Raw genomic sequence first — 27,386 nt, forward strand, 5'->3', positions numbered from 1 at the left:
GCTGTTAAAAAATCAGTTTTCAGCTGTCGTACAAAGTCCACGCGCTAACAGCATATAGTGTAGTTATACGTCGAAAGCCTTGAGTGAAGATGGGATACTATCGTCGCGTACTGAATGTGCCACAGTAAGTAGGATGTTTGAATGGTTATATGTGTTGGCATAACATTACTGACGACTAGTTTGGTACGTCGGTTATGACTACGTAACGAATAATTATTAATTGTAGTGGTAGGCAATATTTAGGTTGTTTTAAAGAATTGGTGCTGGTTTTGCCTGTTTGTACGGTCAAGTAATTACATCTTGGAAATATGAGTAGCTTAACCGCGTATGTTTCTACTTACTCACAATATCTGCAGCAGGTAATGTTTCTTTTCTGAGTTTTACAGTGAAATATTTTAATTTAAGATAGATTTAAGCGTCATCACCCATTTAAAATATGTGGCAATCAGTAAACATTGTACGTGAATTTTGATCTGTGATATCGAAATATTCCTTGTTTTCACTTTTAACAGCTGACTACTTCGTCGTGGGCCGGCATCGGAGCGATTGCTGTGGCTGCTTTGATCTGGTTAACGAAAAATAAAAACGAAAAGTCTAAACAGGATCACCCAATAGATTTAGAAAACCAAAGTGTTAAAATCACCTATGAGGTTTGTGCTCTTCGCAATTGATTGTGACGACTTTTAAAATCAACTTTTTGCATATTACCCACTCTCCTAACCTAAACCGTGGTCTGCGTGACCTACTTACGGTAAAATAGTCACCACCTTAAAAAGCTTTACAGTATCATTATCTATACATGCTTTCCTATTGGCTGCCAATATTTCACCGGAAAAATCTTGGGTTCAAAACTATTTTCACATTTTCTTGTTATACTAACTTAAATGTTATAACATGGTAAACTAAACTTAACCTAAATCTACCGTCTAATCTAACTTTAACTTTAAGAACAGGCTGCGTGATTTACTTACGGTGAAATAGTCACACTCGTATTGCGTTTACCCTACGGCCTACTCGATTGTGTTTTACCTATGTTATAATCGAAATGTGTCGAGGTCTATTAGGTTGGATCGGGTATTTGTGTTGCTCAGAAGGGATCACGGTACGATAAAGCTTGGAAATCATTGTTCATTGAAAATGAACAACTTAGTTTTGCGCGAAGCTGCATCCAAGTATTATATACAGCGTGACAAAATCGGTATGACTTCAACCGTGGAGCATAATTTCCAAGCGTTTTGTAGTGAAAGGGGAATGTCTGTAGTAGATGCACGTGTTTGCATGGGAAGAATCGCCAACTAACGTCTCCCTTGCGCGTACTCTTTCTTTTCTTATGTACTCATGTATTAACGTGAAGACATTTTATGACAAGACTTAACACTCCCTTTTGGAATTGGACGATTTGCTGTTCGAAACATGAGATTTAACTAAAGTCTGAATCGGTTTTAAAGCGCTTCGCTTCACTGGATCCATTCAGGTATCCTCGATCAACCCTGACAGACAGGTATTGTTGTTGGAATTTAGCAGTGAAATACATTCTATTGAATAGATAGGCGTATACGAACGCTGCAGTCTTGGTGCACAACTGCACAAGCAGTAATAGTCCGAGCAACAGCTTAACTCTAGGCAAGCGCCGTTAGTTATTGTTAAGTGCAAGTATATGATAGGGCTTGTTGCTGAAAGTATTTTTTTACCCTTGGTTAAGACGATGCGAAAATTATGTAATAGTTTCTGAGAAACAGCAAAGTGAAACGACTTGGGTCATTACAGAAAGACACACAAATTTCAGAATATTTATATACTGGGGTTTGTTACGTTGATATTCTCATTCGGTCCTTTGTACGAGCGTGCAGGTATTTTCTTGACCTTGGGATTTATGTCTTATTTTCTGATATTCTTTGATGTCATTGTTTTCCGAAGGGTTGTTTACGGTTGGTTGGTTGCTGAATTAAGTAAGCACTTTGTGTGTTGTCAAAATTTAGTTAGTTGTGTTAAATTTTGACTTACTAACTTTACTCCAACTTCCAACTTAGATATGTTAAAGATGATAAATATTCTTTGAATATATTTGTTGTTTACCCACCAATTCAAGTAACAGCCCTGGTCAAGCTAAATAGCCCACGTATTATTTTTTAAGACTTTTTTCACAGTTTTGCAAGTTTGATGACGCACCCGCTTGTTGAAATCAAAAATAAAAATGATCAAGACAAGGGAAGCGAATAAAATTGTTTCTGTATTTGGGCGACCCAATGTTAGGCATTCAAAAGAAAGCTTGCAACTGAGTTGAGGTGCATGTTTGTTCTGAAGTAGGACGCGGTCAGCGTTTCATGTGGAAGTAAATGTTTGGTTATGAACTTGTCTGCCTTAGTTGGTATCGTCGCAAGCGCATGGTATTTGAAATCCTCCTTAACTCTTTCCAAATTATTGGATGATTCGGTGGGTCAAAAATACCGTTAGTTTAAAAGTTTCTGTGCATATAAAATCGCGGCGTGAGCAACCTCACTACAAGAATGCATTTTCCGTTTACAATTCTATGGTCAAACCTAGAGTAATCGCGCAAAGGTAAGTGGTGCACCTTCAGGCGAAACAATTTTCCCTTAAATTGGCGTTGCTCTTGTTTATTTTTGTTCGCCGTGTTAACTCTTTGTATTGTCCAGGGCGACACCGCGTTTTGTTTGTCGTGTGAAATACTTGGGAAATCATTCTCCATTAGTGGCGCTTTTGTATTTAGGGTAACGAACTCAGTGTGGTGTATTTCAGTGGATAAACGTTCGCGAAGTTCCACACAACAAACTATGGTCCGGTTTTGTCAGTTCAACGGTGTCACAGACAACAGGCCAGCTAGCGTTGTCCGCAAGTAATTGCTGCTCAGTCATATGCCGACTTATTATGAAGCTTAACAACAGATTCGGATTACGTCATTGCACGTTTAGGCTTGAGTAACACGCGTGACCCATCACAAAATTACGCGGAATGTTTCACTACAGATGAAAAATCATGATTTCCGCGTGGTCACGTGCTATTTCGTCTGTGGTAAGTACGTCGGTGGAGACAGCAGGATTTAAAGATATGTCATCAAACTGCATTTGGCTTCTGTCACGACACTTCCAGTTTTATAAGGGCAGTGTTACGTTGCAGTACAAGATATGTATGTAGTTTGACATTCAAGTGTTTTCTGCAGGCATATAGCTTAATTTTGATAGACATTGTTATAAACATGACTGATCAAGTGGTCATTGAAGTCTCAGATCAAATGAAGGGCGAAGAAACATCGAGTGAGATAGCGCCGGAACAAAATGGCTTAGAATTAGATCATCCCTCCCAAGGTCTAAAGAGCGAAAAAAATCTCGACAATGAACCAGTCAATACTGTGGAGTCACAACAGTACAAACCTATGTTAATTGCGGATATTGTAAATCGCCAGTCAGTGACTTACCGTGTAAGTGCTCGCTTGACCGTATTCCGTTACTTAAACTCCACTATTTGTGTATAAAGCTCATGATATTTGTACATGGTACAGTTTTCTAGTACAGCAATTGTTCATAACAGATGGTGACTGGTAATCAAACCGATTGACAGCGAATAATAAATCACGTATTGTTCATCACCATACCATAAAAAAGCGTGATGTTAACTCAATAGTTAACTTAATTGGGTATCTTTTGTGCGAAACAGCACAAAAGTTAAGTTAGGTACGAGAAAAATAGGTTTTTCCAATAACTGCAGCGAAAGATTTTTGTAACGTTTATCAAATTATCAGCATAACCCACGCTGAATGCATCACCATATGCACACTGTTGTAGCTCTTCTATTCTCGTACAGGGAGACGACAATGTGCGCGCTTCGCCACTCATGCTTGATGAGCCGGTAAAATACTTGGAAGCGGACACTCGAACTATGCACGATATATTCCTGCGTGGTCTGAGGGAATCAAGTAAGCAAGCTTCGTTGAGTAAATTTTGTGACGCTATCGAGACCAAACACAGCCGCAGGCGTTAACGACTGGCTGCACGCTGTACTGATTACTTTTGTAAGAATGCCTGCATCGCGTACAGTCCGTACACTTTTATCTTGATCTTTTTGCGTTACAGACAATGGCAACTGTCTGGGATGGCGTCCTGGACCTGGTCAGCCATTCAAGTGGCTCAGCTATCAACAGGTTGGTGTGTTGGCTTTGCTTATAAACAATTGATATCGTATATTCTGGATGTATAACTTGCCAGTGCCTAGCTTAGTTGATTATGACAGTACTGGTTCTTTTGCGTGGTTAATTACATGACATTTTGGCCCAGGTATTGGACAGAGCACAAAATTTTGGCTCGGGGTTGATTGCGGAAGGCGCAGAAACGAAGCCGACTCAACTTATCGGCATCTTCTCTCAAAACTGCATTGACTGGAAGATTGCCGAGCAAGCCTGTAATTCCTATTCAATGGTGGTGGTGCCACTCTATGATACTCTTGGACCTCAGAGTATTCAGCATGTGATTAACCAATGTAAGTATGCTGCTATTTATGCTTAAGTGCTAGTTACTCACATATTTACCTTGTGTTTCTGTTTTCCAGGCGATTTGAAGTTTTTAGTCGTCGACACCAACACAAAGGCGAACGTTCTTCTAAACGGCGTGAAGGATAATAAGTATAAGTTCGACGTTCTCATTATTATGGAAACTCCTAACGATCAAGTTGCGTCTTTGAGCAAGGAAGTTTCTGTGAAAGTGATTACTTTTGATAGATTGGAAGAAATCGGAAAAACAGAAAAACAAGATTTTGTTGTGAGTAACCGGTGATGTTCTATGCATAAATCAATCCTTTAATTAGTAATGTTCATACAAAGAAATTTTTAGGCTTTAAAATTTCTTCTAAAATTGTTAATACACCTGCTTAATAGCCACCAACGGCGGACGATTTGCACACAATATGTTACACCAGCGGCACAACAGGCTTGCCTAAAGGAGTTATGCTAACGCACGAGAACGTAGTTGCTACACTTGCTGGGGTCTTCTGCATAGGAAAAGATGTAAGTTTCCGCTCTCGTCATTGGCAGTGCATTGCGTTTTTAACGAGCCTGTGTGCTGAATATTTTGTTCTTATATCAATTTTCAGTCGTTTCTTAACGTATCCGCTACCGACGTTCACATATCATATCTACCTCTTGCCCACATGTTTGAACGCATTGTACAAGCTCAGGTCTTGTTCGCTGGTGCAAGGTATGAAATCGTTAATGCGTTATTGAAAGACCACTATATATGCACAGATTAACATAAATTTGAACCGTATTATTCAGTACTGTATGTAAATTGTGTATACTGATTATTTTGCTTACCACTATGTTATTAGTATTACTGAATAGGCTACTCATAAAATTACGAAAGTAACACCTGTATGTCATTTAGCGTTGGATTCTTTCAAGGCGACATAAAGCTGTTACTTGATGACGTCAAAACCTTACGGCCAACCATATTTCCAATGGTGCCGAGGTTGATCAATCGGGTGTACGACAAGGTATGCTTGATTTGCATCAAGTTCATGCTAACCACGCCATTAATCATTCACTTAAAATTGATAAGATGGTGATAATGAAAACACACATCTTGCTAGATTTGGGCGGGCGCTTCACAGTCCACGATTAAGAAATTCTTGTTAACTCAAGCTGTCAAAGCCAAGGTTTCAAAACTTCAACAAGGCATCGTAACTAAAGACACGATATGGGACAAACTTGTGTTCAGGTAAGTGTCTTGAATCCCCTGATAAAAAAAAAGACCCATGTATGTTGCAAATTTTTTGTCACGATTTCGCTGCTTGGTCATGTGGATTGTGACCGCTAGTAACACTGTCATGCGGAACAGCATTCAAAGGTTATTATTGGTCATTCATTGTCTGAGCTATGCGAATTTTTTTTGCCATGTTTTTACTTGCTACCTATCTTGCAGTTGCTGAATCTCAGGTTGTTTTTGTAAGGCTGGTACGAGTGAAGAAAAAATGTGAATATATTTATGTTTTTTGCTGTTTCCATGCTGTTGGACAATGAAGTACATTTACAGGAAAATTCAAGATATGCTCGGAGGAAGACTTCGAATTTGCATCACCGGAGCGGCTCCCGTATCCCTAGAAGTCATCAGCTTTATGCGTGCAGCATTGGGTGTTCCTTTTATGGAAGGTTAGTGCAACCTGTTCAAAGCAGTGTCTACACTTTAACCAGCGCAGTGGTTGTATAACGTGCAGATGCATCTTTGTGCACTTGATAAAATATCAGCCATTTGCTGCGAAACAGCAACGGAAAACAGTTTTGTATACCCTGGCTACCATCATTGCAGGCTACGGACAGACAGAGACCACAGCGCCCATCAGTATCACCGTACCCGGGGACTATATGTCTGGCAGTGTTGGAACGGTCGTCGCTTGCAACATTGTTAAGTTGGTCGATGTACCTGAAAAAAATTACTTTGCCAAAGACGGCAAAGGCGAAGTGTGTGCAAAAGGAACCAACGTATTCAAAGGTTATTATAAAGATGAGGTCAAAACCAAAGAAGCTGTTGACGAAGATGGATGGCTTCATACTGGAGATGTTGGAATGTGGTTACCGGTAATCATTTCAGTTTTGTGTGTTTTTCGCAATACTGGCAAACGTATGTTACGCAATCCTAGAGCGTTAAGCTATTGTGAAACCTTAACCACTGTTTTACATAACTCCCGCTTGTTGTAATCGTTTTTGTTGGTTTCGACTTAAGCAAATACTTTTATACTCAGAATGGAGCTTTGAAAATTATCGACCGCAAAAAGCACATATTCAAGTTAGCCCAAGGAGAATATATCGCCCCTGAGAAAGTGGAAGGTATCCTTGTCCAAAGTCCTTCCGTTGCTCAGGTTAAAAATGCTTGTTTATGTAAATTACTTCAACAGGAACTTCGGAATCTGTTTTGTAAAATGTGTGGGAAGTGGTAATTTTTCTTTGTGCAGAACAGACTCGTTGTAGTGAAACGTGTGGTAATTAATAGGTTTTTCTTCACGGTGAAAGTTTGAAGGCTTCGCTTGTTGCGATCGTGATACCTGATCCCGAAATGTTGGTGATGTGGTGCTCCGGAAAAGGCGTTAAAGGATCATACGAAGAACTCTGTACTAAGGAAAAAGTGAAAAAATTGATCTTGGACGACTTGTGTGCCGTTGGCAAGAAACGTGGTCTTCATTCTTTTGAGCTTGTTAGTATGGCTAGATACAGTTTATAACAATGTGGATACGTCTTAGAGCCTCTGTCTTTTTCACAGTGAAAACTAGCTTGTGATTGGCGAAATACTTCTGCTTTATTGACGCGCAAGATCATGTAATGGCGAATGTTTTAAAACGAACAAACTGTTAAATTTCTGATAAACATTGGTTACTCGTTACTAGTGTACGCGGCACGAAAATACCTTAATTTAACACAGCTTTATGCGTTTATGTAACACGTTAGTGGTTTATTTTTAGCCGAAGAAAATCCACCTTTCGACCGAAATGTTCACCGTGGAGAACGATTTACTGACACCTACATTTAAGTCAAGACGACCTCAGCTTTACAAGAGATACGAAGAGGAGATAGTCCAAATGTATGAGGGCCTGGACTGAAATTAATGTTACCTTGGTGACATATGTCCGAATATGACCGATGGCCCAATTTTTGCGTTGATTATTATTATACGAACCATGGGTTTGAATTATTTACACTTGCTAATCTTACTTTATCTATTGCCGACATCTTTATCTTTGTTACCACGACATGTACAGTGTAAAGCTCTCTGCGTAAATCTTAATAGTTTGCAATTGCTCGCCGTTGAAATTGATTTGCCGGTTGTACTTTTTCGATGTTTTGTGGATTTTGCGTAAGTTTGACCGATTTACTTAGTAGCGAAATTAATAGTAATAAATTAAACTTCTAAAACAATTGAGTGTTGCTGTTTATTAGTTAATAGTAAGCTTATTGGTCACCATGATTGCTGGTCATACGCAATAAATCGGAAATATCATGACATCATGACTGTAGACATTAAATAATAAGGTACATCGTTATTACGCGCCTGTGACATCAGACTCAACATCCTGTGCGTAGATCTCATTTACGCATATGCTATGACGCTTTATTTTTGCTAACATTACGACGTAGTAGAGTAAGTAGACTTTTGCGTCATGTAGTAGCATGCATGTATGTCGTGGCGGATTTTTATATGTGGCTTACGTATAGTAGAGGAAACGGTGAAACAACTACGTTTCTGTTTTTGGTAGCATAATTACTTCACCTGGCACTACATTAAAGTATGTTGAAATGTGCTATACGCAAATTCTTCACATGTAAGTGTATGCAAGTTGTGTCAGACTGCATTCTGGGAAACGCCAAACCAAAGATATTTGACCAAGGAGGCATGGATTAACTTAACTAATGTCTACTACATACCAGAGGTGCAGTGCCATTTTTATAGGCGCTGTGGCTGTGTAGGGCCCGACAAAAGGCAGTCATTTCTTACACTGCTGTTTCAATGTACAATATTTGGTGTTTGCATTAGTATAGTTTATTTTTTGCCATTAACTGTGCGGAGCGAAAGTTATGATGCTAACCGTTGTAGTTATAGCAGAATAAAACACATGCTCACGAACAATTAACGAACAGGAAAAAGTGGCCCAAAGACTTAAAACATACAAGATAGCTAGCTATAATACAATTGTGCCATAAGATAGTAGGTTCGCATGGTCACCAAACCCACAAAATTATTCCTAAGTTTAACAAACTTAAAGCCAAAATAACAGAAACAACTACACTGTTGGAAGATGAAGGGGATATGTTCTCTAACATCAAAACACGGATATTAGCAGCCGAAATAATACTAAATTTATCATCATAAAACAAATGTGTGCGCTTATGTAACAAGTTCCAAGCAAAGAAAGGAAAAACAATTCATGCATTTGACCAATTTAAGTTTAAATTAAAACTAATTTGTGCTTAGCAAATATCAGAGGCGGAAATTTGTGTAAATTATTGGAGAGGACAGACACGAAAGTGCAAAAATGAAAATGTGATGAAATAAACAACTTTGCTGTATTATAAACGGTTGGGTTCTGTAAAAGGAAATCAATCATGTAAAACTTCCAAGACGGATATTTCTGCAAATCTTGGCTGAAGAACTTGGGATGCTCTCTATAAAACGTTCCTCAATGCCTCACTCTACAGAAGAAGCAGCTGCTAGTGGAGATCAACAACCACCAACACGAAACTGCCAAGTCAGAGACCAAAAAGGCGAAAAGAACCGCTCTGTTGGCAGATGCCACAAATGCGAAAACTCCCTATGTGGAAAATGCACTGCCAGTAATACAGCGTCTGTGCAAAGTCTGCAAATGAAGTATACTCATGTGTGGTTATGTTAAATAAAAACGTAAACAAAACAGACTGTTGGACTCTAATGTCAAAATGACACCCTCCGTCGTTATAGGTAAATCAAAATTTGAGTCTTTCTAGTGTTAACTAAGGACGCTCATTTGATCCGAAGACTGAAATAGTTCAAATTCTCGTGATAAGAATTGTAAAAATTTGTTTAAGTTTGTTGCCCAGACTATCAAAGCATAATTTTTCGCGCTGCATCTCTAGTTTGTCAACTTTGGAAATGGGAACCCACTGAAAGTTTTTCTTCAGACGAGGTTGTGCTAATGTGCTAATGTGCTAATGTGCTAATGTGCTAATGTGCTAATGTGCTAATGTGCTAATGTGCTATTCCATTTTCATTTTACTTTTTGTATAGGCTACACCGCTACAGCTTTTAACTAAAGCCTATTTAAGAAGAGCTATAGGCCGACAGCATATCGTGGTAAAACATTAAATTGACTTTGTAAAAATAGCTTACTTTCTGCACGAAGGGACACAGGCTGTAACTTGTGGTGCAGAAAATTTTTCTTTTTCACAGGCTCAGTCAAGAGTGACGGGATTATTCACATTCTTATGATCAAAAGATAAAATGCATTTTCCATCAGCTCGCTTCGCCTCAATATTGCTGGTTCATCATACCGAAGAACGTCAGCTACAGCGCGGCAGGCGTCACTCACGTCTTAAATAGTATTTTATGCAATACGTGCCGGAAATTTCTTCAGACAAGCATTTTAACTGTACACTTGCTCATTTTGGTGTTTAGTTTGATATCAAGCGTTGGTTGCAGGAAACGAAGCAAAAGGTTCATTCCATTGAGTATAACAGCACGGTATATAACACTGTTAAGTAGTCGGCTTACCGTTTTAGTCATAAGTTCATAACGTTTAGATTAGGTTAGAAGTTACGCGCTGAATGCTGCGTTGCGCTGCGTCCATCCACACTGAAATCATTTCCTCCAAATGCTGCGCTTTGATTGAAGTGCTCAATTGCGTGCTTTGCCTGACTAAACGTGCCTGCAGGATGTCTTTTATGCCTCGTGACGCGTTAAAGAAATTATGTACAGCGCTTACAACATTTCGTGATGACAATTCAGGGCGTAGTGCACTCACTTGCTCAGATTAAATGTAAGTAAATACGATACCGGACAAAGTTGTAGTTTGATGAAGGAGCTAGTGCAGTCGGTTGAGTGTTTATGCGTCGCTGGTGATTGTTTAAACTAAATTAAATATCTGTTTAGACTACGCAGGTGTAAAATAGCCTGACACAGGTATTGTTGTGAAAATTAAGCATGGCGCCCGAGCTAAAAGAAGAAAAGCTAGACCAGAGTGAAGACGAGCGATCAAATCCAAGCTATGAACCGATCCCGTTGGATGAACTGGCGAAAAAGCAAAGCGTAACCATCGAAGTAAAATTTTATTAGGTTTTGTTCATGATTTCAGAAATTCATATCAATAATAATCACAGTTCTGTTCACATGGCATGGCCCATGGTACATACTGTAGGGTACCTAATCTAATACTATCTTATTCTGCCTTCAGGGTAGTGAATGCATTCGACGCTCACCAATGTTGACGACCGATCAACCAATTGCATTCATGGAAAAAGAAACCAGAACACTACACGACGTTTTTCTTCGTGGTCTTAAGCGATCGAGTAATGAAGGAATATAAGCAGTTCTGTCGCACTAAATAACGCTTAGACTATGCAACCGGTCACTAGTGTGGGTAAATTCTAGCTCTTTGTGATGTTCTATCAGTACAGTATTTTATTATTTGTATTCACAGACGGCCGTCCTTGTGTAGGGTGGAGGCCAGGTCCAAAGGAACCATTTAAATGGCTTACGTACCGAGAGGTTTGTGATCTATCTAATATTGCTAATTAACATTTAGTTAAAGCTATAAAATGTTACTTAATCAAACGAATGCTCTTTAAACTGTCACTGTTTTACCGGAATAAATTATACGTTTGAAGTCAGTTTTCACAACTTCTCATCTAACTTAAATGCTATAACATATTAATCTAAACTTATCCAAAATGTTCCTTCAAATTTAATTATAACTTTAGTTAAATCCTAAATAGAAAAAATAAACTGTTTACATGCCCATTTATAAACTTAACCGCCTATCATTAACAACGGGATGCGTGACCTACTTACGTGCAAGTACAGTATACCCGCTTTGATAAGCTTACGTCTAAAAGTGAGAGTGTTAAAACATATTGCCCTTTTTTGCTTAAAAATGTGTTTCAAAAATCATAAATTTGCCGCTTAAAACATAAATTACGACATACGATTGATATAATTACGAAGTCAGAATGCGAAATGCCTGGCGCTTTTGTTTGGACCAAGTAAGAATAGGATGTCCCGTCTCTGGCATGCGAAAAAATACAACACACATGTTTAAACGTGCGTAACAGGAATATCTTGCGTTGGTTTGGTCTCTAACCCAACTTAAAGTTTGTGTAATTATCCTCACTGAAGGTAAATATTAAACTACAGCTCACTGAGTCCATTCTTGGCTGTTGGAACTTGCGTGGCTTGGTACTCGGATTTCCCCGTATGAAAAGGAATTCTCGTTGCTTCACTTTAAGCTCGTGCACTGTCACCGCTGGCATCAGCTGAAAATAAACATCACCTGAAACCACTACGACTCACCGTCTACCTGCTAAGTCGTAAACCATTTAAAACACGTTAGTAGCCTACCATACACTACTGCAGTAACATACCAGACATTCAAACGCCATGCAAACCATGAAACATGTTGATCGTGACATAATTGCACACCACCTTTGTCATAAATAGCGTCAAATTTTCCAAACATTTTCGACAATACCTGTTTCGCTATTGATAATTACGTGAAATAAAATTAAGAAAGATTCTTTCGTCGGAATGCTTACGCATAACTCTCTTTTGGTTTAAGATCAATATGTTTTAGCACTTGCCCTCACCTTAAAACTATTTGCTTTGCCAGGTCTTGGACCGTGCGAAGAACTTTGGTTCGGGTTTAGTTGCAAAAGGGGCCAAGGCAAATACTTCTCAATTGGTTGGGATTTTTGCACAAAACCGTGTTGAATGGAAAATCGCCGAACAAGCTTGCAACTCATATTCAATGGTTATTGTACCGTTGTATGATACATTGGGACCACAGTCTGTCCAGTATATTATTACGCAATGTAAATGTCAATTACAGAAATTCAAATTTTGTTTATCGGTTTACTGGTTTTATAATGTCTATAAATAGCGATTTACTTACGAAAATTGATTTGATGAAATGCTTTTGAACAACACTAATCAAACCAAAAACTTTTAACAACAAAATTTCTCACGATAAACCTCTTTTAGGTGGGCTCAAGTTAATTGTAATTGACGTCAACTCAAAAGCGAAAACGTTGTTAAATGCGTGCAAAGAAGGAACTTACTGTTTGGCAATCCTGGTGATGATGGAAGAGCCCAATGATGAAGTAAAAAGACTTGCTGTCGAAACTGATGTAAAGATTTTTACATTTAACGAAATGGAAAATATCGGAAAAGATGAACCTCATGATTTTGTGGTACGGTAATACACATTTGTCCACTTTATTTTTTATATAATTTGCACATTAATAATTTCTTAATTAGCATGGTTTATTATATCATTGTTGCGCTTATAAATGTTACTTATTTTTACAGCCGCCATCTGCAGACGATCTACACACAATTTGCTACACCAGTGGTACAACGGGTTTCCCTAAAGGTGTCATGCTCACACATGCTAACGTCATTGCTGATCATGCGGGAGTATTGGCTGCAGGAGAAGAAGTAAATAAATTGATTTCAGTTGGTCTTTCCGCTCAAAAAATTTGACATTAAAACTCCGATCTTTTCAGACTTATATTAACTTCAGTTCCGAAGATGTGTACATTTCTTACTTGCCGCTCGCGCATGTTTTCGAACGACTTATGGCTGTTGCAATGTATTACGAAGGGGCGAGGTAAAATATTTATTTGCAACGGTTAATTTGAATTGCTAAAGTTATATGTGTTTTGTAAACATAGTTATCATAGAATTTTAAAAATCGAAAGTTTTTACAGGCCGCTTTGTTTTTGTTACAGAGTTGGTTTTTTTCAAGGTGATATCAAACTATTGACTGACGATATTATCGCACTACGTCCAACAGTAATGGCGATGGTACCAAGGCTGATTAACAGAATTTATGACAAGGTAATGGAAATGTGGGTAAAATAATGAGGGAAAGCGCAAACATTTACGAAACATGACAGCATATTTTAATGTTTTTAATTTTTAGGTTTGGGCTGGGGCTTCGCAATCACTTATCAAGAGTTTTCTTCTAAACCGTGCAGTGAAATCCAAGTCAGAAAAACTTAGCAATGGAGTTACCACAAAAAATAGTTTTTGGGACAAAATTGTTTTCAAGTAAACTTGTGCGCTTAAACCTCGAAAATTTCGTTTGAAAACTGTAAATAACGTTTTATTTGTAATGATTTTTAAAAAACAATGATGCTTCGATTCGCGGCGTACCATTTCCCACGGAAACACGGTTTTTCGTTCTTGACGATAAAGCTTCACCTGCTATTTACAGAAAAATCCAAAATACCTTGGGGGGAAGACTTCGAGTTTGTGTCACTGGAGCTGCTCCCGTCTCTCCTGATATCCTCAACTTTATGAGATGTGCTCTTGGAATTCCATTTACGGAAGGTAAATCTACGTTGTAAATTTGTAATTCAATAACTAAATCCGGTACAAAAAGATGTTGTTTTGGTTAATTAGCTTACGGACAAACAGAATCATCCTCCGGAATATGCGCTTCATGCCCCGGTGATTACAACACCGGCAGCGTTGGGGGACCAGTTTTATGTAATTTAGTGAAGCTAGTTGATGTACCCGACAAAAATTACTTCGCAAAAGACGGTAAAGGAGAAATTTGCGCTAAAGGTCCGAACGTTTTTATTGGTTATTACAAAGATGAAGAAAAGACAAAAGAGACATTGGATGAGGAAGGATGGCTACATACTGGGGATGTTGGAATGTGGCTGCCGGTAACATTTCGTCAAAATATTAAACTCATAAAATTTTTATAATAGATTTTATTATATTTTTATAATTGAAATATGTATTGTAACAGGCAACTAATTTCGTGTTCCACTAACCAGAACAATGACGAAAGTATTTTGTTTAGGCTCTCTGGTTTTATTGTAGTTTATCTAGAGGCTAATGTTTCTTTTCAGAATGGTTCACTGAAAATTATTGATCGTAAAAAGCATATCTTCAAGCTGTCTCAGGGCGAATATATAGCGCCAGAAAAGATCGAAGGAATACTTCTGGAAAGTCCTGCTGTTTCGCAAGTAGTTACAAAACAGCTAACAGTTAATTGAAACATGCTAGAAAGACTATTCATACACATGAGAGATCATGAACGTTTAGTCCAGGACATCTAAAATTGTTTATCATTAAATTGTTCTTTTTTTAATCAGGTTTTCTTGTACGGAGAAAGTCTGAAATCGGCCGTTGTGTTAGTGGCAGTACCTGATCCAGAGAGTTTTGAAAAATGGTGTTCCGAAAAAGGGGTTGGCTCCGGGGCCAAGTACGAAGATCTTTGCAGCAATGAACAAGTGAATAAGCTCGTGCTGGAAGACATGCGTTCTTTTGGAAAGCTCAGAGGCTTAAAATCGTTCGAATTGGTGAGTTTCGCTGAATATCATAAATCATTGGCAAAATGCCCTGCCCCTGATATGCTGCGGTGACATTACACAGTGAAATATAGTGCTGTAATCTTCAGTGATATGATTGTTGGGCCATAGGACGAAGTAGTTGACGGACTTTGTGTTAGTAATTTTGGTGGTATTAAAAAAATCTTTCTTACGTTTGAAGTAAACCGAATAAAGTGGAATTGTTTTTATACAAACCTAAAGTATGAAATATACTTTGGGCAATAAGACATTTAAGTTCTCAATTATCAAATTATTCGCGCCTATACCAGCGTTTGAAATGTCATTCATTCATCCATCGTTTTGAAATTAAAGCAACTTTTCTGTTGTAAGTTGTAACCTATCACTTCGAAATGTGCAGTTGCAGGCGTAAATTTTGCTGGTGTAACCCCCTCATGACCAAGCATTTTGAATGCTATAATTCTCTTACAGCCTGCAAAACTTTACTTATCTTCGGAATTGTTCACCATCGAAAGCGAACTACTCACCCCGACCTTAAAAAATCGACGGCCACAGATATATGTACGATATCAAGAAGAGATCGCTGAAATGTACAAAGACCTAAACTGAACTCTACATTTCCTTTGCTTCATTTACATTTGCTTTTGTAGATAAAAAATGGGACCTTATGCTAACACTGCCTTCAGTACTTTAAACTAACTTGTTGATTGAGTGTTAGTTAACCTCTCAGAAAATGTTTCTACTGCAGTGTGTATATTGTTGCCTTTGGCCCACAATTTGTTTTCAGCACCCAGTAAAGTTATCATTTTTAGTTCTATGCAAGAGCAATTTTCCAGATTTAATCAATAATTGAATAATAAATGATTCGTCAGGCAGCGACTTGTGTAGCCATCAACATGTGATCGCTTTTTGCATTAATGTTCAATCAATCCTCTTTCTTGTTCTTAGTCTTGCCAAAGCGTGGTCCACCGTTGGCTTTTGCGATCAAGCGTCGAGGCGCTAAATTTCATGTGTACTCTTTATGCAAAATTACTCAGCTATTAACATATTATTTATACATATTAATAAAGTGTTTGCGTCAGTTCATTGTTTTCAAATCTTGTGTTAAGGACTTCAGGCCAAAGTATGTAGCGTTTGTTACCTTCGGTCTGGTAAGTAGATGAAAGTAGATGACGTAAAGGCACAGTGTTTTAATTTGTAATGTTTACATCGCGCTTTAGCCGCTAAAGAGAAAACACTGATAACAACAGAAACACATTTACGAAAAGGTAAGAAAAAAGTAATAATAGGCTTGCGCACAATTTTCGATACAGTTGACACGAGAGCAGTAACAGCACAACATTAAAATTGGATAAGCACCATTTCATAAACACAATTTGCGCGAACTTTAAATTATGATCACGTGCGTATGACAGAAATAGTACCTACTTGAAAATGCACAAAACCGTGCATTTACCGATCTCCATAAAGTGACGGTTACACGAAGCACCATTCCATATTTAATCGCAATGTACCAGCAAGACCAACACAATACATTTCACGTTCAGAACAACAAGCAGCCCAACGACAGCCTGGTATTCTTTATAAAAAGCGTAGTGAAAAATAATTTTTGCAGCGAGTGATTTAGTAGCGACAGTATTAGCGTGTCTTTGACGGTACTCCACAATTATTATAAACATCACAATGTTCAATTTAAAGAGAGGTAAAAAGGAAAAATTTGTGAAGGTTTAATCAGATGAAGGATTTCATTCGTTAAATGTTAAATGGCGAATACAACCAAATGAGATAAACTGACATACGAAACAGTTCTCAAGAAGTGCAACTACTTATTCCAGACGGGCGACGAATTATAAACTATAAAGTTAAAACAATTACAGATTAATAAAATATCACCTTTCCCAAGCTTAGCACGTGCACGAATTATGAGATGCTATCAATAGGCGCACCGACACCCATAGCAAGACCTGTTACAGGCAATCATTACGATTGATAATAATTTGGTTGTATGCAACCGAAGACAATCGAAATCCCATATTAAGCCTGACAGAAATCTGAACAAGCACACCTCTCGGTATTGCTATTGCCAATTGTCAACCATTGCCTACTCCGTGAACGTGCTAGTTTGGAATTTCGCAGACAAACGTTTATGGTGAGCTTGGCATTGCAAACGGGATAACAGTTGCTACACGAAGATGCAGCATCAATAATTAAGCAATTCGGATTTAGCTGGAAGCCAAAGCACTTTGTTATGTTCATGTGAAACCACCTTAGAAACCTTGCTTGCTACAATGCTGGCCGTACCGCCATTGATCGTCACTAAAACAAAAACATATAAACGGTATTTTGCGCAATACTAGTATTTATTGTTTGTGCTCCATAACTCGCACTAAAAATCTATTAAAAACCCCAAAAATTGACGTGAATTCTACTATTTAGGCTTTGCTTACCGGTACCGTAATACTTGGACATCAGTCTGCGCTCTATTGAGTTTGTCCTTTCAAGTATTTCTTTGCATCTTTTCATTGTAATCTTCTCGCGTCCTGGAGTCTTGTCCTGGCTTTCCCTGCCATTTCGAGGCAAATTTTATTTAAAAAAGAAACAAATTGCACAAATGAAATCGAAATTTCGTTCATTTTTCGCTAGGGTACAACTAGCAAAGATCTGACGGCAAAGTTTTGTGAAACGAAATAAAAATAGTCTCTGTAACATTGCAATACAAAACGCCTCTCTGTTGCATTAATTACGATTACACGAACTGAACTTGGGTTTAAAACAACAATATCATCTTGAGCTTACTTGACTTTCTTTGCAGAAGTATACTTGATAAACAAAATGATTGGATAGAACTTCATCGAATGAAGCCGATCTACGGCGTCGATTGATAACTCAAGCAGAACGTGCCGGTCAGGATGCTATGCGACAAATGTATCTCATCCAATCATACAAAAACAAGCATAACAACACACTCTGTAGCTGAATGGAAATAAATGAAAAATGGGTGGCTGTATAAGCGTATATAGCAACCTGGGCCATTGTTTTCTTCAATTCATCTCCAGTAAGCGCCAGATTTTCAGCGTTCTGTGTGTAAGTATCCACAACAGATCCCTGGATTGTTGAGCCTACGTTTGTCACTGGCACCAAGCAGCATCTAGGCGTTAAATCACAATTTATAGGTATTACCAATAAAATGAACATTAGGCTAAAACCAGAATATGTTGGGTAGGCTAAGTAATACGGCCTTGCTGAAATGTTCAATTTCGTTACCACTACCTTGGAAATTACGCTCTGAGAGTACAGCTTTACAAGTTTACTTACTTCACAAATTGTTGGGTGTGTTCTCTTGTTAGTCGTTCGACAACCAACGAGGAATGAGGACCAAATATAATCACTGGTCGCCGGGTGTCGCTCGAGTGCTTCTCTACCACCTGGTAGGCACCAAGATGTTCGGACGATACATCTGCCACGGTCTCTATTGAAGTTTCTGAGAGAGATTTTGGAAGACGAACATCTCCGCTTGACCTGGATGAAGTTCGATGCGGCTTTTTTCGCTGGAAATAAGTTTAACGTTTTTTCAAGAAGAATGCATCAAATTTACTCCTTTTGCTTGTAACATAAGTGAACAATTTAAAATACTTTAAAAAAACTTCTTCTGCCTGAACCACTCAGACGTTTGCCAGAATTTAACTCCGTAAAAGATGTAACATCATCTAAAGGATGGGAAGAATTTTCTCGGTCTTTTTCCACCCTGAAAATATAAAGTCTTGGACAATAAAATATATTTTTCGCTTAAATTATGCAGTATTAATATCTAATAACTTACGTCACTTTACTAGGAATTCTACCCTTGGTGGATTTCAGACCCTGCTCGTCAACTAACCAGGCAATCCACTGCCCTGTGACGTAATCGGGGTACGTGTTTTCGATCAAAAGGATTGAATTTCGATCGAAACGCAAGGCTCCTTCTTTGTCTACGGGATGGTCAAAAAGAGCCCTGTGTTGAAGATTATGACAACAGGAAAAAGTTGAGTTCAGTCAGGTAGTTATGATAATACAACAATTACGATACGTTTAAGTCTCCCTGCAACGTGCAACAGTTAATGAGGAACAGAACAACAACCGAAAAAGTAAGAACAACCTGACGAAAAAGTGATCTCCGGGTAAGCCATATATCTGTTTGAACTTGTTTGGTTCGTAGATGACGCGCATTGAACAGCTGGCAACTCCACGAGACAAAAGCAGCGATGCCCCCTCCAACGTCGTGTTATCAAACATTACGCTGAATACGCGAAAATTTCATTAACTCTTGAAATCATGTTGGGCAAAAATTTTTCGTTCAATTCATTTGCAATAGTTCTGTTTCAAAATAACAAGTTTCCACGTAAATACGTCACAACACCTATTAAATTCAAGAATTTTGTCGCCAATTCTCAGATCACTTCCGTTAGGTGTCAGTGTGTCCTCATTTGACTGGACAGATGCCACGTAAATACCAAATGAATTTCCTCCTGCTAACTTTATGTGATTGCAACCCTCGCTTAGAAATACATAGCGTGGTTCAGTCATTCGCTGACTTCGCAATGTTTCTTCTACGTGAGGACTGAAAAAATAGTAGCGTTTCAATAATCATACCGACCATACACTTGCATTTATTTCAAATTAGTCAATATTCGTAGAATACTGAGGTCTAATTTCATTATGCAATATTATAATATGGGTTAAAAGACGAAGTGTTGCAGGGTAAATATTTTTGAATAAATTTCATTTTTTTGTCAAGTTGTTTCTTAAAATTGATCAATGCGAGAGTAGTAACCACAAAAACCAGTACAAAACAATAAACTTGAACTGACCTTGCCCTTGGAGTAGCGTCAGGAGTGATGGTGCGTTCCTCTTTTTCTTCATTTACAATGGGAGTGCTGATTGGATGAGCAATTCCAAGTGTGTCTGATAGATTGCTCTCGATACTTTGCTTGTACTCTGTACAATAAGGAAATGAATCAATCAGGACTTTTGACAAACGCTAAGTCATTAGAAAATTTTTGCAGTTTATTTGGCTTTTATTTTTTTGTCATTAGAGTTATTGTCATTCAAAGCAAAGATACATAATTGAGTAAGCTCACTTTCTAAATTATATTGAGCCAGCAACTTTATATTGTCTCCTGGTTGTGTCTGACTGATAATGACACGTGCCTGTTCTTCCTTTGCGTTTCTCAGGTTCACGCCATTATACTGCAACATACAAAATATTATTTCCTGCAAAAAACTACTTTAAGAAAACATAGCCAAAGTTAGGCGCACGGTGCATGCATGAAACATATAAACACAATTAATGCAACCAGTGCGTGAAAAGTTTTAAAGCAAACAGTTTTTTTTGCAACTATGTGGTAGAAGCATCTCACCTCTAGCAACTGATCACCGTATTCTAGGCCTGCTTTAGCGGCGATACTACGTTCAGTAAGTCGCGACACAAATATACCGCCACTTTCACCACCACTGACTATTGATATACCAATCGGCTCCGGACCTTTGACCATGGTTACATAACGAGGATCATTCGAGACAGGTGGTCTTTATATATAAAAACACATGTTAGCAAGAGAATTGAATTTCTTACGAAAAAGTTGTCTTACTTGTGACTATGGTTGGTACTGCTAATACGGGTACAGTTTTGCTAAAAGTACTTGGGTTAAACCAAATAGTATGCGACAAATGAAACTAAATTAATCAACAGACATGAAGCAGGTTGATTAATTACAAATTTCAGAGTTTTTGCTAGTTTACTGGCCATTCTATTTTATAGGCTAATAGTTTAGTCGTTACTTTTCGAGAATGAGCAACATACTAAATGGACATAATAAAGTTATTCTAAAATAGATAACACAGTCTTCAGCTACAGTATTATCCATTAGAGCAGAATATTACTGCAAAGGATACGCTGTTAGTTACGTAAGTGCAAATTAAGTGATTACGCGCTGTCTCTCTCCCCTTTTTCTATTGGTCTAGTGCCCGATCTAGGCTTACAGGTAACAAGATGTCTTCTCGACTTTGACATTTGTCGGTTAATTTACGTCCATGTTAAAATTTCAAGGAGTCTCTTAAGTCTCTATTTGCCTCGTTCTCATCTTCCAGGAACTTTTGCAGAAGCATAATATTTTCCAAACTTCCTTTGCGAATTACATGTCCGACAAAAGTACTTTGTCGGTGTCCACTCATCCTAGTTAATTGCCTGTTTCTATTGATTCTATATTGTTGCATGTATTGATTCATTTGCTGCATGCTCTGTCTGTGGCACTTTCAATTTTCGACGATGGAATCACGTCTAAGCAGACTCCAGCCGTAACTTTGTTACCGGTCGTAACTTTGTTACTGGCCGTAACTTTTTTACCAGTTATCAGTATTGCGTAATTACGTAACAATTGTCAACACGTCTTTCACATCTTTTCTAGGCATATTTCGATTGGTTTGGTTTACATTTAAACGTAGTAGTGTTACATCTTGTATGGTGACGTAAAAGTCGTTAAAACAACGCATATTAATGCTAACCTATCAGCGATTGAGTTGGTTATGACAGCCACCAAACAAAATTAACAAAAAAAAAAACGTTCCAAAACTGTTCATGCAGCTCGTTGTTAAAAACAGAACGTCATCATAAACAGGTTTAACGCTGAACCGAAATCTTAAGACAGTTGAATTAAATTGAGGTTCCGTAAAATTAAGACACTGATTTTAATTGTTATATCATATAATAAATATAAAATTAGTTTACATTTCATAAATAGGTTCCAAAGCACCATGGTATCTGGTGAAAGTTTCCTGCAAGGAAAACATGGTTTAACGAAGCGGCATAAAGGCTGCGACATTTCGGTTAATGTTGAGCCAAAAACGAAGTGTGAGGCTCTTTTCGGTCCCGAAAAAAGCGAATACTAAGTGTTCCGGTAAACGTCAAAATTATCTAATACCGTATTTTCTGTGTTCTTAAAATTAAACTAAAACGTAAAAACCCTCAATTGTGTCAAGCTCTTCTACTTACGAATTTAAAGCAGTGTTCTTACAGTGAGGGGCAAGTCCAAAAACAAGTTGATCTTATACGAAAGAACACTATTAACTGAACATTCCCGAAAAATATTTTTGAAAAATAATTCGTTGTTAGATAGTTATCGGCAAAAGAAATCGCAAAAGTCTCAGTTTTTGGCTTTCATCGTGACGAAGATGAAGGCTCTTGTTATGTCATAGGTTAGTCAAGTTGTTTAACAACATGTTGCTGCTCTTGCTTTTCTTGGGGGGGGTGGTCAACTGAAGGCAGAAATGTTGGTCATACGAATTTAGCCTATGACCAATATTATGTCACGGTACCCTTTGGACCGCATAGGTTACCAGTCAAACCGGTACGTACTGGTTGCCGTGTTTGGGCTACAGGCTGTCACCTATCAAGCTATTGGCAGTTAGAGCAATCTATACAGCTGTAACAGATACGTGATACCATTCAATCACTTTTTTATACAATAAGTATAGAAAAATTTATAAACTTGCGAATGTTTGTGATTAGTTATGACATCACAAAAGCCTTGATCTACGCCACAATTAAGGCAAATTTCTCGACTTTCTTTTTCTGATAATTATTTTTCAAAACTATTTTACCAGAATTCAGTGAATTCATTTACAACACTATTCAGTGAATGAATGAAGTGTTCTTTCATATAAGATCAAGATGTTTTTGGATTTGTCCCTCACTTTAACTTAAAGCAAAATGGCGAACGTTAGCAAGCACTTGAGGGTGTTAAACAGTTTTGCAAATAAACCTAAAAAGCCACTCAAAGAAAGCAATTGGAAAAAGCCGACACAATCAAATTGTGGAATGGTCGTTTCCTGAACTGGCTCACTACACATTGTCACAAAAATACCTCCAAAATACCAACACTGCTCGTCGATGTTGATTGTCGTGCATCTTGCTACTTGTAACAGGTTTATCAAAATTATTTCTACACAGGCGATCAGAGTTTATGGAAAGATGTTAGATATGTTGATATAAAATGGCTTACTTTTTGCTCCTAGAGGATACTGTTGATGCAACTGATAAAGAACTGACTGATGCATCAGTCTGGGATGCTGATCGACTTGTTGTCTCTACTGGATCAGGAGAGTGTGATGTTTGGGAAAGAACTGGTGTGCTACGATCTGAACCCAAACTTACTGATCCTATAAAAGAAGTGACTAACGTAACTGCATAATGCATATACTATAATATAACTAATAAGTATTATCATTCATTAATATAAAATGGTTATCAATTATAGCAAACAAATAACAGCTTAAAATAGGCTTTAAAACCAAAAAACAGCATTGAAAACAGTATTTTGTGGTTAATACCTCTGTCAGGACCACTTATTCTGATTCCAACCGAGACTTCCGAGGGAAGTCGAATCCTTCGACATTCAAGTGTTCTAGATTTTCTTGTTTCGGTGTTACTACTGTATGGAGGCACACTGAAGGTTGGCCTGGCCAGATAAAAAAGAAACAGAAAACCATGTGGAGAAAACAGCTTCAAATATAATAATGGCTGAATACACACCTGGCACTAGATGGCCTGGGAAGGGAATTTGCATTGCGAGCTCGTGATGTCAAAGCAACACTGCTGGAAGATGATGCATTCAATGATGAAGATAGTGAAGTGTTGGGCAAAGTAGAAGGCAGAGTAGAAGATAGCTGCATATACACAACCAGAAATTAAGATAAACTTCAGGTTTTTTGGATTATTTCAGTTTTATTTAGTAAAGTTTCAGTAAGGCACATGAGAATTTTACTGTATTTGTGCCAAAGTCAGAAAAATGTCACCTTTGAGCCATGAGACCAGTCTGGAACACTCTTCTGCCGCAGGTAGGGTGACCTATCCAAAATAATTTACTTGAAAACTTTAAAAAAATCTCTCCAAACATCTTAAATGAAACCATAGCAAAGTCAACTGTATACCTTGCTGAGTAAGGAAGTGACAATAAATCGGAAGAAGTTGTTACAGATGGAGATTTAGGCTGACATATGTCAGTGGAAGTGTTAGTTGCATTATTTTGACTGTGACCTGCTAAATACCTGTTAAACAAACTTTGTTAAGCACAAGAAATTTCTAGAAAAAAGATTTTGTGTGATATTTTGCTTTGTGTTAAATGAGATTATCTACAATTTCAATCACTTACATCTGTCTAACATTGCCTTTGTTATTATCTTGCACAGAAGAATTCACCAATGAAGTTGTTGTGTTGTTGTTGTTAACAGAATGTGGCTGCCACTGGAATAAAACAATTTCATTTCATTTTACTACATAACTTAATTAACTAAGGAACAAACCTTACAAAAAACAGATAAACTCACGGGTATCAAAATGCAATCATCCATTGGGGCAGAATTAGGGCGTTCTCTCCTGCCAGATTTGTGAAGTTTGGTACGCGTAACCGCTGCAAAAAGTACTTTTTTCAAAATTTTATTGAACGTTAACTTCGAAGCTAAAAAAGCCTTTTGCATATTTTACTTTGAAGTTTTTTGGTTGATTGTGAAGACTGGGTAACACTACCGCTTTGTGACGAATGAGAATACGAAGATGACATTGAATTATGCAAGGTGTTAGGTGAAGCAGGACTCATATTTTGTGGACCACGCAAAGCTGTTGGAGGAGTATGTCCGGCACTATGACCACCAGGTGGAGTAAAGGTATTTGAAGTAATTAAAGGTCGATGTTTCCTCTTGACAAATACTGATAAACGTCCTACAACAATCATACAATGACAAAACATTTTTGAGAACCCTAAAATATACTTAATAACAAGGTGATAATGACACTGCACGTCATGGAATGGATCGGAATCTTAATCCTTGAGCTGAAGAAAGTAATGCTGTTATGATTCTTCACTGTTCCAGCGTAAACTAATTATCAAGCATATCTGTCCAATGATGTATTTCATATCTAGTTTTTAGTTGGTCTTGCTTGAACCTGGCACTGTTCACTAAAATTGCAAACAATCTCTAACTTTAGTATTAGGCTACACAGGGTCTTTCTTTATTTTAGTCTAATTTCAACATTATATGGTATAACTCACTTATGTAAATAAACATACATAAAAGAAATTATCTATAATTGATGTGGATTAGCTTATGAAGAGTACAAATACAATATAGTTGTATTTGAAGTCATCTCTAGAAAATAAGGTCAGGAAAAACGGCTAAAAACAGAACTAAAATCAGTTAAAACTTATATATAAGATCCAATCTTATGCCAGGTGAAACAACTGGTTTTTAAACTTATAATTGTAAGAATGATATTTTTCCAGGCTGGGACTGAAAGCTTTAAAAGGAAAATTTTTATGCACATTCTCACAGTATCACAACAAAAATACAAAAAAATTAACTTTTCACCTCCGTTGCTTATTAAGTTATTCAGAGAAGGACTGTCGAGACGAGGCCATGTTCCACCATTGCTGCCTCCAGTGGATGAAGTACCAACAACGCTCCTGCTTTTCTTTTTACGAAACAAAAATCTTGAAGAAGTCATCTTTGGCTGCAATAAAAAAACGTATTGTTTACCATTCTTCGAGCAAGCCATTTGAAAAACGAGGACTTCTGTGGAAAGGGGCTTCACCAACCAACCTAATTCACTTTGTTCAAAATCTTTGTGACAATTTACAGACTCAGTAGATTTAATGCAATTCCCACAAAGATGGTAAACAGAATGTGATTGTTAATTTAACACTTTATTATAAGCCAGTTAATAATACTTCCAGCACCAAATCCATTAGTTAAACTGATTCTGTAAAATGCACTTACAGTACTAATTTGCAAAATTGTTACAGAGATAAGCATAGTTGTCATATTTGTTCAAACAGAAGCGGACCTACTGGCTACTATTCTTTTTAAAAGCAGTTTAAGTGGTTTCTAATCGAGAGAACCTTTTAATCAAGTAAATCTGATGTGTCGGTTCAGTAATCAACAGATATTTTGACTACATATGAGAGTGTTCACAAAGTCTTCAAAAAATTTATATAAAATTTAAATTACCTACGAAGACTCTGTGGACACCCTGTACATTCTTCTTTAGCGCTACGTAGTGCCTGATAATGTTTTGTAAGGGGTAGGATTTGAATTTACCTTTTTTCTCTTTCCTGAAGGCAATGATGCAGATTCCCCAGGACAGAAAACATTTTCTTTGTTGTGAGGAGCTAGGAAAGTTAAATTACAAAACATTAGCAAAAGCACCATGTCACATCGAAACCCTTCTACAAATATTTTAGTCTTTTTATTTTTCTCGGATAATTACTTTTGGATACAGAATATCAAATCAGAATTACAAATATGCTTGCCTTTCAAGCAATCCTTTATGCAGCCTATATTTTAAAACCAACATATGAGATCACAAATTATGCCCTCATTGCACATATGTCACGTTTATGTTATCAATATCTGATGCGTTAATTTAAATTGATGACAACAGTCACACGAACTTCAAGCTTATTTTTTTGCACTTTAATTATAGTAAAAATACGAAGAAGGGTTTTTGAACATTTAGCAAATCAGTATGAGTATTTTTGATTATTTAGATATTTGTATTCTATTTCATATTTTCAACCGGGCATTTCAAAATACAACACCGAATGTAAGCAACTATATTAAACCAGCAATAAAGTAACAGAATGACTTATAACCTACTATGTGAGGGATCAGAAGAAGCAGTGCAATTGCTCACAGGTGACCCTGCTTCAGAATGCAATACAGCCTGAAAATAGAAGATGGTATACATTGCAACGTTTACCACTAACAAAAATTACTTTGTAAAAAAAATATGATTCTTAGCACCTACCTATCACTACTACTAGTAAGGGCTTTAACTTACAGAATTGCGATTTCCAATTTTCATTGCGTTTATTACATCAATCTGTTTGGTAAAAACTGGACTGAGATCATTGTAGGCTTGTTGTTCATTCTGTGACAGAAAAATATTAAATTTTAATCAGTTGCTTAGCTTGTATCTTTTAGTTTATAGTACACTGCAGATGGTATTTAAAAATTTGATTTAAAAATGATATTCCAATGACAAAACGTTGCACTACAGCTTAGACAAACACACAATACTCAAGTTCTGGCAAAATGCTTTGCTCCATAGTAGAGAAATCAATAAACTGTATCATAAAACAGTGTTAAGAGCGTTCTTTGTTTGCTAGTAGGAGCGCCTACAAACCATGTTATCACAAAAGTAAATATTTTTAGAAGCAAAACCATAAAGAGCCAATGACTAATCGGTATTATAGGCAACTATAATTGGAAGGGGCTGTCTGAGAGCCTAACTACACCGAAAAACAATATTGAA

The 27,386-nt window shown here is 37.4% G+C and overlaps 3 protein-coding genes across 10 annotated transcripts in view; 2 read left to right on the forward strand and 1 right to left on the reverse strand.

The window, feature by feature from the left end:
• Positions 1–7,912, forward strand: LOC143464723 (long-chain-fatty-acid--CoA ligase 1-like). Of its 3 annotated transcripts, none has more exons than XM_076962668.1 (15): positions 1–124; positions 513–650; positions 3,820–3,931; positions 4,089–4,156; positions 4,290–4,491; positions 4,561–4,769; positions 4,886–5,014; positions 5,101–5,204; positions 5,391–5,499; positions 5,596–5,723; positions 6,039–6,154; positions 6,312–6,580; positions 6,745–6,861; positions 6,993–7,193; positions 7,459–7,912. In XM_076962668.1, exons 3-15 carry the CDS (start codon positions 3,850–3,852, stop codon positions 7,594–7,596), a joined length of 1,872 nt encoding a protein of 623 aa, XP_076818783.1. In that variant the 5' UTR covers positions 1–124; positions 513–650; positions 3,820–3,849; the 3' UTR covers positions 7,597–7,912. The 3 variants fall into 3 exon arrangements, with proteins under 3 accessions (XP_076818783.1, XP_076818782.1, XP_076818781.1); XM_076962667.1 differs by lacking the exon at positions 1–124 and adding an exon at positions 227–359; XM_076962666.1 differs by lacking the exons at positions 1–124; positions 513–650 and adding an exon at positions 2,163–3,436.
• Positions 7,913–10,249: 2,337 nt separating this feature from the next.
• On the forward strand, positions 10,250–15,918 carry LOC143464724 (long-chain-fatty-acid--CoA ligase 1-like). Its single transcript, XM_076962669.1, has 15 exons — positions 10,250–10,503; positions 10,626–10,784; positions 10,918–11,032; positions 11,164–11,231; positions 12,349–12,550; positions 12,720–12,928; positions 13,047–13,175; positions 13,244–13,347; positions 13,469–13,577; positions 13,663–13,790; positions 13,957–14,072; positions 14,145–14,413; positions 14,603–14,719; positions 14,849–15,055; positions 15,515–15,918. Exons 2-15 carry the CDS (start codon positions 10,668–10,670, stop codon positions 15,650–15,652), a joined length of 2,028 nt encoding a protein of 675 aa, XP_076818784.1. The 5' UTR covers positions 10,250–10,503; positions 10,626–10,667; the 3' UTR covers positions 15,653–15,918.
• A 300-nt stretch (positions 15,919–16,218) lies between these two features.
• LOC143464722 (uncharacterized) overlaps positions 16,219–27,386 on the reverse strand; it is a 29,658-nt gene continuing 18,490 nt past the window's right edge. For 5 of the 6 annotated variants that reach the window (XM_076962661.1, XM_076962662.1, XM_076962659.1 and 2 more), the window contains 24 exons: positions 26,913–27,002; positions 26,729–26,795; positions 26,171–26,241; positions 25,442–25,583; positions 24,561–24,794; positions 24,404–24,486; positions 24,229–24,320; positions 24,008–24,124; positions 23,873–23,924; positions 23,610–23,743; positions 23,408–23,535; positions 23,080–23,236; positions 20,440–20,608; positions 20,161–20,269; positions 19,891–20,017; positions 19,440–19,640; positions 19,179–19,319; positions 18,864–19,034; positions 18,677–18,788; positions 18,359–18,591; positions 18,068–18,191; positions 17,840–17,955; positions 17,491–17,606; positions 16,219–17,359 (listed from right to left, as the gene is read on the reverse strand). In XM_076962661.1, the coding sequence (XP_076818776.1) occupies positions 17,244–17,359; positions 17,491–17,606; positions 17,840–17,955; positions 18,068–18,191; positions 18,359–18,591; positions 18,677–18,788; positions 18,864–19,034; positions 19,179–19,319; positions 19,440–19,640; positions 19,891–20,017; positions 20,161–20,269; positions 20,440–20,608; positions 23,080–23,236; positions 23,408–23,535; positions 23,610–23,743; positions 23,873–23,924; positions 24,008–24,124; positions 24,229–24,320; positions 24,404–24,486; positions 24,561–24,794; positions 25,442–25,583; positions 26,171–26,241; positions 26,729–26,795; positions 26,913–27,002 (3,102 nt within the window). In that variant the 3' untranslated portion in view covers positions 16,219–17,243. The remainder of the gene's footprint in view (positions 17,360–17,490; positions 17,607–17,839; positions 17,956–18,067; positions 18,192–18,358; positions 18,592–18,676; positions 18,789–18,863; positions 19,035–19,178; positions 19,320–19,439; positions 19,641–19,890; positions 20,018–20,160; positions 20,270–20,439; positions 20,609–23,079; positions 23,237–23,407; positions 23,536–23,609; positions 23,744–23,872; positions 23,925–24,007; positions 24,125–24,228; positions 24,321–24,403; positions 24,487–24,560; positions 24,795–25,441; positions 25,584–26,170; positions 26,242–26,728; positions 26,796–26,912; positions 27,003–27,386) is intronic. The other variant, XM_076962663.1, reaches the window with a different exon arrangement.

The sequence above is a fragment of the Clavelina lepadiformis genome, chromosome 7, assembly GCF_947623445.1.
Source record: "Clavelina lepadiformis chromosome 7, kaClaLepa1.1, whole genome shotgun sequence".
NCBI classification, from domain to species: domain Eukaryota; kingdom Metazoa; phylum Chordata; class Ascidiacea; order Aplousobranchia; family Clavelinidae; genus Clavelina; species Clavelina lepadiformis.

Coding starts and splice junctions, on each gene's coding strand:
- LOC143464724 (XM_076962669.1), top strand. CDS start 10,668: ATGGCGCCCGAGCTAAAAGAAGAAAAGCTAGACCAGAGTGAAGACGAG. Junction 11,033..11,163: donor TCGTGGTCTTAAGCGATCGA/GTAATGAAGGAA, acceptor TTGTATTCACAG/ACGGCCGTCCTTGTGTAGGG. Junction 13,578..13,662: donor TTAACAGAATTTATGACAAG/GTAATGGAAATG, acceptor TTTAATTTTTAG/GTTTGGGCTGGGGCTTCGCA.
- LOC143464723 (XM_076962666.1), top strand. CDS start 3,215: ATGACTGATCAAGTGGTCATTGAAGTCTCAGATCAAATGAAGGGCGAA. Junction 4,157..4,289: donor AGTGGCTCAGCTATCAACAG/GTTGGTGTGTTG, acceptor ATTTTGGCCCAG/GTATTGGACAGAGCACAAAA. Junction 6,155..6,311: donor GGGTGTTCCTTTTATGGAAG/GTTAGTGCAACC, acceptor CCATCATTGCAG/GCTACGGACAGACAGAGACC.